Source organism: Cololabis saira, chromosome 3, assembly GCF_033807715.1.
Source record: "Cololabis saira isolate AMF1-May2022 chromosome 3, fColSai1.1, whole genome shotgun sequence".
Taxonomy (NCBI): domain Eukaryota; kingdom Metazoa; phylum Chordata; class Actinopteri; order Beloniformes; family Belonidae; genus Cololabis; species Cololabis saira.
Genome location: NC_084589.1, coordinates 12,260,050 through 12,272,795, shown reverse-complemented (window position 1 = coordinate 12,272,795; position 12,746 = coordinate 12,260,050). Strand labels below are relative to the sequence as shown.

Sequence of the window (12,746 nt, the reverse complement as noted above, 5' to 3'; positions counted from 1 at the left end):
TTAATATCTGATAAAGATCTGATAGTAACAGTGCTAATGTCGGCCCTTAGCCATTCACAGCTGCCCTCATCTGTATCACGGCAGGTGGGAGTGCTGCTGCAGACCTGCAAGCACCATTTATGGTGTGTGTGTTTGTGTGTGTATGTCATGATTTAGCATCATACAACAAAACAACAACAATTAAAGCGGCGATGAACGAGCCCTCGCACCCTTGTGCACGTCCAGGCTGCAGTGGAAGCTTGTATGACTTGCATGTAGATTCTTCAGTCCTGGACATTTAGCGGATGACACCACCCACGACTCTCTATATCAAACCATTCAAAAGTTATGGCAGAAAGTAGGGACTATGAAATATTGACCAATCAGATGAAGGGGCGGGGCTAATTTGCACCTATTATGTTCAAGCACTCAAAACCGAGTCTGATGACACCACCCACGAGTCTTTATGTCAAACCATTCAAAAGTTATGGCAGAAAGTAGGAACCATCAAATATGGACCAATCAGATGAAGGGGGGGTGCGCTTTTTGGCGTCTATCGTCGCTTTTGACTGAGAAAAGTAATGTGCGTTATTGCAGGATGGAGACGCAAATTTTGATGTATAACACACCTGGGTGCACGTTACGGTTCGGGCCATATTAACTGCCGAAAGAATGGCATAAATTGCGCCAAAATTACACGATTAATTTAAACCGAACTCTTCCTGTTCGATTTCAGCCATGGCGCCAAGAGACTTTTCTTTAAGTTCATTTCCTTTCACACCGAGGTCAATATATTTGGCTTTCTGTTCTTTTAAATATTTGCTGGAGTTCATCCCACGAACATAAGGCACCCTGTTGATCCCCCTATAGATGTGGAGGTTACGCTGCTTTCTGTCCTGGTCACTCTCTTTGTTCCTCCTTCTTCTCCTATATCATTTGGCTCCATCCAGGATATCCAGGATAACTTTGCGAGCTGGTTTTATCTTGTTGACATGTTTGTGGATGTGTGACGTAGTGAAGCTCAAAGCTCTTGTCCAGAGGGACGACAGGGACAGAATATGTTGGACATTGTTCTGTTGACTAAATCTAATCTAATCTCTAATCTACTTCTGTCATGATGCCAGAGCCACCTAATGTTTTAAAGGTCCCCTTGGTGTACGTCGGCCCAAATAAAATACGAGGTAGAAACATAATAATAAAATGCAATAAACTCAATGAACTGAAAAAAGTCATCATCACTCTATAAAATCTGGAACTGTCTATAGTCTCTCTACAGTATGAGATTTTAATGTATTTAGGGTGCTTTCACACCTGTGGCCCGTTTGTTTTGTTCCGATTCAGGGGCTGAACCGATACAGTTGTTCCGTTTCTCGTTCGTGGGGTTTGTGTTCACAAGGCAAACGTCTGTACCGTTTCAAAGCTGTTAACAAATTCCATGCGCGAACCAACTGTTCTCTGATTGGTCAAATGAACGCGGAAGGAGTTTCCTCTTCCGCACCCCGGGAAAAACAACACGCCCCTTTCAGCGCAGCACAGACCGCAGCCGTTGGCTTTGGCTGATTTATGGTTCCGCGTTACACCAACGCAGAGCCTACGGCATAGAGTACGGAGTAGGCTCTGCGTCGATTTAACGCGGAACCATAAATCAGGCTTTACCCATTCATTTATGTGCGCTCGGCTCAGAGCGGAGCCCGGCAGCGGACGAGAGGCCGCCTGCTGCAGCCGGGTTTGGGCTGCGCAAACCCTGCCCGAATTGAACATTGTTTAATTTCAAACAAAGTTTAATTTGTGCCGTGCTGGGACAACATCTCGCACGTCCAATAGGAGAGAAGGTGGTGGAGGCTGGACCGACTCCCCTCCTAGCGCCGGTCGCACATACACAATGAATGGAGTTGTGTCGGTTGCTGTGTGGATTATGTTCTCACTACAAATAAAAAAAATTAACCGTTTCAGGTCTCGATTGGAATCGGGCCGAGACCACCTCTCCTAGGCGATCTCGGAACGCTTGTTTTGTACCGTTTCAGAGCGCCATTACTGTGTTCACATATACCAAACGTTCCGATCTTTAGGGGGAAACGTTCCCTGTATCGGAACAACTGCTTGAAACGGTACAGGTGTGAAAACACCCTTAGGGTGCTTTCACACCTGTGGCCCGTTTTTTTTGTTCCGTTTCAGGGGCTGAATCGATACAGTTGTTCCGTTTCTCGTTTGTGGAGTTTGTGTTCACAAGGCAAACGTCTGTACCGTTTCAAAGCTGATAACAAATTCCATGCGCGAACCAACTGTTCTCTGATTGGTCAAATGAACCCGGAAGGAGTTTCCTCTTCCGCACCCCGGGAAAAACAACACGCCCCTTTCAGCGCAGCGCAGACTGCAGCCGTTGGATTTGGCTGATTTATGGTTCCGCGTTACACCAACGTAGAACCTACGGCGTAAAGTAGGATATAGGCACTGCGTCGATTTAACGCGGAACCATAAATCAGGCTTATGCGCTCGGCGCAGAGCGGAGCCCGGCAGTGGACGAGAGGCCGCCTGCCGCAGCCGGGTTTGCGCTGCTGTTCAATTCGGGCAGGGTTTGCGCTGCGCAGACCCTGCCCAAATTGAACATTGTTTAATTTCAAACAAAGTTTAATTTGTGCCGTGCTGGGACAACATCTCGCACGTCCAATAGGAGAGAAGGTGGTGGAGGCTGGACCGACTCCCCTCCTAGCGCCGGTCGCACATACACAATGAATGGAGTTGTGTCGGTTGCTGTGTGGATTATGTTCTCACTACAAATAAAAAAAATGAACCGTTTCAGGTCTCGATTGGAATCGGGCCGAGACCACCTCTCCTAGGTGATCTCGGATCGCTTGTTTTGTACCGTTTCAGAGCGCGATTGCTGTGTTCACATATACCAAACGTTCCGATCTTTAGGGGGAAACGTTCCCTGTATCGGAACAACTGCTTGAAACGGTACAGGTGTGAAAGCACCCTTAGGCTCATTAACGGGTAAATGGACATTTGATGTGTCATGTGCTGGATTACTTCTGCCATTAACTAGATTTTTAACTCATTATCAGCAACAATAGTATATATAATAACTGTTGAATAGCCCATTCATTTAATATTTAGCATATTTCAAAAAGAGCAGCTTGCTACTGCAGTAGTTACAAACAGCAGGTGATTCAGCTTTCACCTTGGAAGACTTGTGTCAGTCCTAGACTATGATTGAGTTTGGACAGTTCTGTTAATGGGTTGGACAAAATCGAAGTAAAAAAACATCAGAGCAACAAAACAGTAAGACATATTTGCCTAACTAGTGCAATGAACCCATTTTTTTTTATGTTCTATGAGTTTTATATTTGGTTCAATACGGCATTAGAACCATTCATCCTCATCTGCTAAGACATGTGGGCTGGGCTAACCTTTACTTTAAACAAAAAAAGAAGAAATAAAAACTTAGTAAGTATCTTTTTGTCTGTGTTACTTCTCCTCCCTCTCCTTTATCTTCTGGTGTCCTGATTTATTCTTTGAAAGAGACATATTTGCTCTGAAGCAGATTCTTCAGCAGTTTATAGGACGTGACTGACTCACGTCACATTGGTTACCAAACACGACTCCTGCCGACTCCTACGCAGAAAACCATTGTTTTTTTATATTCAAGACAGTTTAATAAAAAAGTGATCATTAAAAGCTTTTCTAATGGCCCCCCAGTGCACGGGAACCTGGTACACCATTCCAATGAGCTTTCCCTCCAGATGAGGAGCTTGTATAAGTCTTTATTAGAATCAGAATCAGAAATAAGTTTATTGCCAAGTTTTCCCACACACAAGGAATTTGTTGTGGTGATTGGTGCAATACAAAGAACAAATAAAGCTGAAAGATGAACGGGCCCTCGCACTCATGGATTAACCATGTCCGATGACACCACCCACGAGTCTTTATGTCAAAGCATTCAAAAGTTATGGCAGAAAGTAGGAACTATCAAATATGGACCAATCAGATGAAGGGGGGGCGCGCTTTTTTGGCGTCTATCGTCGCCACGGTAACGCTTTTGACTGAGAAATGTAATGTGCATCGTGGCAGGATGGAGATGCACATTTTGATGTATAACACACCTGGGTGCACGTTACTGTTCGGGCCAAGAAGCGGCCGAAGGAATGGCATAAATTGCGCCAAAATTACACGATTAACTCAAACTGGCCGACTTCCTGTCCGGTTTCGGCCATGGTGCCAAGAGACTTTTCTTTAAGTTGTGACATGATACAGGTGTGTACCGATTTTTGTGCATGTACATCAAACCGTATTGTGGGGCTTGAGGCACGAAGTTTTCTAGGGGGAGCTGTTGAGCCGTTAGGCCACGCCCATTAATGCAAACCATTACATGTTAAATTTTTCGCCAGGCCTGGCTTGTGTGTAAAATTTGGTGACTTTTGGGGCACGTTTAGGGGGGCAAAAAGACCCTCATTTCGTCGGAAGAAAAACGACAAAAAAGGAGAAAAACTCCTACAGATACAATAGGGCCTTCGCACTGTCAGTGCTCAAGCCCTAAATATATACCATATTTTCCGCACTATAAGGCGCACCTAAAAGCCTTTGATTTTCATAAAAACCGGCAGTGCGCCTTATAATGCGGTGTGCCTTATATATGATCATTACGGTCATTTCTGTTACTGTAGTCAGGGGGATTGTGGGTAATGTAGTTGGTGTCACCGAAGTAATGGCGCTAAAAACGTCAGGAATCGTCACAGTCGTTCAAGACAACAGCAGCGACGCTGACTCGCATAATGGCGACTTTGACGAGACGGAGCAAAGCTGGTTTTTATTTTTTAATAAAGTTTGACATACAGTACTTTTTTTCTTGGTTTTTTTTGCATTTGCTGTAGGATTTTGTAGCATTTCCTGTAGCGCAGCTCCATCAGGTAGATACGTAACTCAACCCAAGTCACTATAGTACGGTATTTTACCAGATATTTAGTGCGCCTTATAATGTGGTGCGCCTTATATATGGAAATTTTTTTTAAATACATCACTCATTGAATGTGCGCCTTATAATGTGGTGCGCCTTATAGTGCTGAAAATATGGTAATGAAAAGAGAAAATGTACAACATGATGGTTTTGTCTGTGCAAAGGTGACCTAGGATGTGTGTTAATGTAACGCATAAGGTCACGATTGGAGTCTTTACGTTAATGTAACATAGAGTGGGGTGGGGGGGCAGTCCGTGGTGGACGGGGGAGAGGGGGGTCCGGGGCCTTGTTGATTGGGACAGCAGCAGTCGGGAAAAAACAGTTTTTATGGCGTGAGGTTTTGGTCCTGATGGACCGCAGCATCCTGCCAGAGGGAAGAGTCTGGAACAGTTTGTGTCCGGGGTGGGAGGGGTCTGCTGCAATCTTTCCTGCACGCTCCAGGGTCCTGGAGGCTGCAGGTAGTAATCAAATATGCTGCTCAAGAAAGTAGAAACAATTGTATATTATGTTTGTTGCTGGTTAGGGAGTAATCAAAGAGCTTTCGCCTTGGTACCATAGACGTTTACCAACTGAATGCATTGCAAAGACTAAAACGGTTTCCAAGATGCCTTTGTCTGTGTGTCTAACTGTAATAATACACTTGTAGAGTCTAACACGAGATCTGGAAGTGGTGATATCCTGTACTGCCCCGTTATTACAATGCGGCACCACTTTGTGTTCATTCAGCCAGCAGATAGATCAGAAATGCTCATGAATATATCTGCTGAATGCGGCAGGAAACAGATCCACAGATGCAAATACCATCTAATTGTTAGTCAGAGTGACTATCTTTGTGTGTGCTGGCGCTCAACCACTCGGTGCTCTGTGTCTCCTCATTCCCGTCCACACTCCTTCATGTGAATAATTAAGATTATAGGTGGGTAGGAGGCGGAGAGCCAGGAGTTACTGCTGATCTCCTTCAGAACCAAGACTATTACAATTCCCTTCGTTCTGCTTGTTTAAACATTCTCCCCTTGTGATTTAATCTTGGATATAAATCTTTCTTACTTTATCACATCCATTGATGAATAAATTCATGAAGGATGTACGGCAGCAGATCTTTAAATTGATGGTTCAGGCTTCTTTTGGAGACACAATCCCATATTTAAGGAAATATGGGATGTAACAGCTTTGTAATTTGTCTCGCAGTGTTAGAAGAGCAACGATCCTCACTGGAGGAAACTCGGAGAGAGACAGGCGGAGAGTGAGACAGACAGAAAGAGACGGCGAGTTGAAAAGCGTAGGATGATGCAGGCTGCTGACTCATCAGCCCTGCAGGGATTATCCTTCACACTTTGTGTGTGTGAGCTGCACACGTGTGTGTGAGCGTGCCTCGCTATTGAAGAGGAAAAGCACAACCATCATAAGTGCATGATGAAAGCATGATGGAGGAAGCAGACGCACAGCATCATCGTCAAAGACAATGTGACCCTGAATGTATTCACGCCACTGTGTTTGCCTGACGCTGTTACAGGTTTTACATTTATCTGTGGGAAATAAAACACACACTGTAAGCCAGAACAGATAATTGATGTGGATGAGAACATTTGTTCTCTGAAGCATCTGTTTCAACCCGGGGACAGGATTTAAATTAAAGGTTTCAGGGCTAAAAAGGGTTCTCTTTCATTTCAACGAGGTTTAATCAATTATTTGCTGATATCAGCCATCTGTTGTTTCAATATATGAATTAATTTTCTCTGGGAGTCATAGAGTAGCCTTGCACACTGCATCACTCCAAAAATCTAGATGAATCCAGAACGACAACGAGCAAGAAGAAGGGGCTCCTCCTGAAAACTGCAGGTTTGACTGGAGCGGTGTCTGATTGGTTGATCTCCTGGAGGCTTGTCAAAGGGACTAATGAACTAATCAGAATCAGGACTCCTGATGCTGATCAGACGCACAATTTCAACAAGTCAAAACAGTAACGATACTAAAATCCCTGGAAATGACCCCAACGCCACATATCCTGGATGTTCAACACAGAATTAGATTTGGAACATAAAGTTGGAGAGCTTTATGAGCCTCCAGTCAGGTCTGAGTTGATGATTCACATAAAAACAGGGTAGATAAGTCAGAAAACACAGGAAGGTGTAATATGAACACCCGAATCGATTTTAAAAAGTTTTGATTGTAAATCCAGAAAGGGATTTACAGTCATCTGCATGGAAGTCTGGATTTAATTGCACTCCAGTCGGCGCCGCGTGCAGGTAGACAGCCGGTCTGGTGGTCGGTCTGGTGGTCGGTCTGGTGGTCGGTCTAACAGCGAGCTGCTGCAGAGGGGATATGTACCGGGGCTGGTCATGGTTATGGTGGCGTGGACAGAGTTGTTGTAAGCGTTCTCCTCGGTTTAGATCTTCCATAAAGCTTTTTCTTTCATAGTTTATTAGCTCATTAGTGCAGGTCATTATTACTATCAGCAGACTGCTCCTCGTGTTAAAGGCACTAAACGTTAATGCAAGGTATAATTTGTCTCTATTAGGCCCCAAGGGAAGGTTCAATAGTCGGATCTGTGACGCTATTAATGAAGCAGGACTCAGCAGAAGTGGTTGGGTGTCTGCTCCGCTCCACCCAATCAAAGCTTTAAAAATAACACCGGTCATGCTTTCTGTCCCTCTCCATCCATCACCGCGTGTACTCAGCTTCTTATCTCGCTCCGCGAGCTGTCTCTAGGTGTTTGCTTCAAGGTTTGTGATGGAGGATAGCTCTTCTGCCTGACAGTAAATAGATTTGTTTCTCTAATGGTTTAATGTTACCTCTGTGACACGTTGGTGAGGAACAAACAGGAGTATTCTCATCTCTGCAGGGCAATGAAAATGAGTACCTTAACACATCTCAAACAAGCAAATGTATTATTTAAGAAAGTAATATAGTACCAAAGCTCTCTTTTCAGCATATTTTTCAGCATAATGTCTCTTTTCTGCACATTGTTCATAGCGGCTGGTTTCAGGGAGTCAACCACTAAGTTTAGATTCTTCTTTGAATAAAATAACCGTATTCATCATCTGATTTTTTGTACAACATTATTATTATTATTATGACAGCAAGAATAATATAGACTGAACTGCATCGACAGGTTTAAAACTCTGGTAATGTATGAATTTATTTCCAAAAGAAATCATCGTCCCATATTGTCGTTCACAAGTGATGGAAGAATGGAGTGGGTCAACTTGATCCTCTGCAGAGGGAGGTTTGGTGGGGTTGGCCTCCTCCACAGACTCTGTGTTGATTTGCTGTGGTGAAGAAGGAGCTGAGCCAAAAGGCAAAGTTCCTGCCCTCACCTGTGGTCAGGAGCTGTGGGTAATGACCGTAAGAACGAGATCGTAGATACAAGCGGCGGAAATGAGCTTAGGGTGTCTTAGCATGTCCCAGTGGGAGGAGACCCGGGGAAGACCCAGGACACGCTGGAGAGACTATGTCTCTGGGCTGACCTGGGAACGCCTTGGGATCCTCCCAGATGAGCTCAATGAAGTGGGCAGGGAGAGGCAAGTCTGGGCTTCTCTGCTTGGCCTACTGCCCTGCGACCCAACCCAAAGATGGTGGATGGAGAAATCGACTACATGAAATAATGGACACATTGATTCTTTGGCTCTGACTGACATCGCCATTGTGCTGAGGGTTTGATCATCTTTGTCTCTCTGCTGTGGATTACTCCAGCGACTCTCCTGGTGTGAATGTGTGCAGAAACAAATCCTGAGCAGCAGCCAGCGTGACTGCAGCCAGGCAAAAGGACATCGTGTGACACATTCATCTAATTATGTTTCCGCTTCATGGAAAACTGCAGACTCCTGAGACACGAACATTTAATGTTGATTGATCATTTATTGTACAGTTGAATCTTAGTTTCATCCCATTTCCAACAGCACAGTCCCTTTTGCTATTTTATCACCCACCTGCCTCCCCACTCCTCTCCTACAGAAGTTCACACTGTTATATCTTGAATGTGAGGCTTTCAGCAGCAGGATCCATCAACTAATCTCCTCTTCACCTTCTCCTTTGTGCTTCTCAGACCTGATTCAGGCCACCCAGGAAACCAATGTCAACGTCCCCGCGATGGCCGACACGTTGATGGAGAGGGCCGGCAACGCCAGCTGGGTGGTGGTTTTCAAAGCCCTGATCACCACGCACAACCTCATGGTTCATGGCAACGAGGTGAGCCCTCAACATGTCTGTTAGTGGGAAGACATTTTACGTTTGCTGGGGTTCTGGGAACCAGTGTCCTGTTTAAAAAACATAGTGTTAGCTGTCAGATTCAAGGAAACCGCGTCATTCAGAAAGGTCATGGTTAACAAAACAACCATGAATTAAAGTTGTAAGCAGCGATGAACGGGCCCTTGCGCGTGCAATTTTCACCAATTATGGTCAAGGTCTCAAAACCGAGTCCGATGACACCACCCACGACTCTTTATGTCAAACCATTCAAAAGTTATGGCAGAAATTAGGAACTATCAAATATGGACCAATCAGATGAAGGGGGGGGGGGGGGGCGCGCTTTTTGGCATCTATCGTCGCCACGTTAACGCTTTTGACTGAGAAAAGTAATGCCCACGCACATTTTCATGTATAACACACCTGGGTAAATGTTACGGTTCGGAAGAAATGGCATAAATTGTGCCAAGATTACACGATTAATTCAAAATGTTCAAAATGGCCGACTTCCTGTTCGGTTTCGGCCATGGCGCCAAGAGACTTTTCTTTAAGTTGCGACATGATACAGGTGTGTACCGATTTTCGTGCATGTACGTCAAACCGTATTGTGGGGCTTGAGGCACAAAGTTTTCTAGGGGGTGCTGTTGAGCCATTAGGCCACGCCCATTAATGCAAACCATTAAATATCAAATTTTTTGCCAGGCCTGGCTTGTGTGCAAAATTTGGTGACTTTTGGAGAACGTTTAGGGGGGCAAAAAGGCCCTCATTTCGTTGGAAGAAAAACGAGAAAAACAAAAACATTTCCTACAGATACAATAGGGCCTTCACACTGTCAGTGGTTGGGCCCTAAAAATATTCATGTCTTAAGGCTGCAAAACAACACCGAATCATCATCCTCCCACCACCGTGCGCAACAGTTGATAGGAGGTGTTTAACACTGATAACTGTGTTTGGTTAGTTTGGATGCAGCTTTGCAAGTTGCAAACTTGTTCTTTTTCTCCCTGTGTTGTCATAGATTTAGCTATTTAGCATGCTAACTGGGCGTGTAGAGTCTGAGATGTAGGTTTTGTTGGTTTTTTTGTAGTTTTTCAGAGCAATGCATGGTCTGTCCTTGGTATGGCACACCGTCAGACCGGCAGCCCCCTAAATGTTTAACTCTCTTTTGAGTAATGGAGCTCAAATTGTTTGGAAGTGGTTTCATAGCACTTCCCAGATTGGTGTGCAGCAACAAGGTGGTTGCACACTTTAAATCAATCGAATACATTTTTAGCAGTACTTAGTCTCTTAATTCCTGTAAGCAGTAACCCGTATGCTCTTTCATACACAATGCTTCAATGTTTTTTTCATTCGTTTTTGTTTAATAAATAATATCATGATGTAAAACATCCCGTGTCGTCGCTCATGTGCAGCTGTATTTACATAATTTGTAACCTGGTTAGGACTCAGTGATGATATTATGTCTTGTAGCATGAAGTCCCTCTTCACCAAACCAAGAATCTGCTGTCGGGAATGTTTGTAGTATCTGTCAATCACTTTCTCTCTTGTTTTGCAGTTTGTACAGTAGTTCACATTTTGTTCTGCCATTGAGAGAAATTATTGATTGACTATAAGAGTGACTAATCCATATACATTAATATAATATTAACGTTGATGGATGAAGCTTCAATGCTTAGGGAAACCTGAAATGTGCCAAACACATAGGATGTGTTACATACAATTTTAATGGAGCTTTTTGTGGTTGTATTGAAAATCTTGAACCATCAAAATGACAAACGCTGTACTTTGTTTTTCACACGACTGTGTGTGACTCAGCAGTTACCTGTACCTAAGATTTTAGTACCTTTTAGCTAATTGCTTCAGTTTAACATCACACAACTAACTTAAAATTTCAACTCATCTTGATATATATTTTTCAGGTTGAGGGTGAAGTCATTTTTACCAAAATAAACTGATTATACCAAAACTGCCTGCCTGCCCCCAAACAAATGATATATGTCTAAAGTGTGTTAATTTAATGTAGAGGTACGGTCACAAAACCTGTTATCAGCATGAAAATTGCATGACATGGCAATTTTCACTTGTGGATGTCTGTACTATAATGTGTGTGTGTGTTTCAACAAAATTAGTTACAATAACAGTCGTAACATTAACAAAGAGAACAGCATAGTCCAGCTGAAGAAAGCTAAATGTTATGGTTCTCTGTTGGATTAGTTCCTGTTTTATTTTGAAAGTCTTTCTTTAGTTTGCTTTGACCCAAGAGCCAACCATCTAACTTCTGCATTCAGGTTCATGCAGCACTAAGTGTCGTTGCAGTTTCACGACTGTCCGATAGAGACTCGCTGCAAAAGTGAGTCCATCTCATCCATGTTGAAATGTCCAACTTTAGAGCAGAAATAAACATATTTACAGCCTGGGTCCAAAAATCGTTTTAGTCTCAATTGTTTGATTTCACATCCATCCAACTTTGAAGGGAGTGAATTTTTGTATTTGTACCCTTCAGAAGAATTCATATAAAGCAATACATTTATTTTTTAATATGATTGATTGACAGTGGTGTCAGTCGAAGGCGCCGATATCACTTCCTCATTTGTAATCTTCATTCTGCCAAACTTAGGGAAGCAACCAGCAGTTGGTCCTGAAGAGATAAACAGATTATCCTTTATTGCTAATCAAATTATCATTATGCTGCTACTAAATTTTTGGTTACACAAAAGAGGGGAAGATATACTGATTAAGCAATATTCAAAAGGAAAGCAAGAGAGACAATATACAATCATGTGCAAAAAAGAGTGCCCCCTCTCTTAATTATGTTTCTGTGTGTGTGTCTATAAAGTATAACACAGATCATCTGATCATTGTGGGTCTAAGTATTTGGCTAATAAACCCCCAGACAAACATAATTTCATGTTTTTCTCGATCTCATTTATGTATTATTAAACAAACATAATGCCAACAAGAGAAAGAGTCCTGTGGTGATACTTAATGGCTGCATTATTCTTTGGCTTGTAAATTGACCTATAACGGCGATAACGTGAAGAAATAACTTACCCTTTAAGATCAGATGGAAGCTGTAAGGCGTTACTTGGTGTTACCCAAGTGATTTTTCTTTTTTGGCTTAATTTTATCTTGATTAATGACAGTGTGGTTCTTCTGAGGTTGTATTTTCTTCCAAGACCCACTGTGATCTTGTGATTTTTCTCATGGCTTACATAAAAGAGGGGATTATAGGAGGGGGTGCTATCTTTTTCACACGGCTGTACTGAGGGTAAATGGGAATAGCACCCACCCCTTTTTGTGTCAATCCTTTTCCACTGTTTATATCAGATTGGAGGATTTTTAGTCCTAACAGACACTGAGTGAAAAAAAAGGGAATTAGCTATAGGAGGATAACCATGTTTACCTTTTTAGTCCTCACAGCAGGCGTCAAGGAGAAAAGACAAGTGTGTTTGTGTTGCCATGGACACAGAGGGATGCTGAGACCCTTAAACACACATAATTGAACTCGGTGTGTGTGTGTGAATAATGTAAAAAGTTAAATTGTTTCAATGTGTTTGCTGTTTTCTGTTATAACGACTTTCTGGCGCTCTTCATGTGCGTTTACGTCTACACTCATGGAGGAGACAAGACTGCT

At 43.1% G+C, this 12,746-nt stretch overlaps 1 protein-coding gene across 1 annotated transcript in view; it reads left to right on the top strand.

Moving 5' to 3' along the window:
• Positions 1-12,746, top strand: part of snap91a (synaptosome associated protein 91a) — a 74,175-nt gene that overhangs the window by 21,804 nt on the left and 39,625 nt on the right. Inside the window, exon 2 of the mRNA XM_061716179.1 lies at positions 8,976-9,118. Coding sequence (XP_061572163.1) covers positions 8,976-9,118 — 143 coding nt within the window. The remainder of the gene's footprint in view (positions 1-8,975; positions 9,119-12,746) is intronic.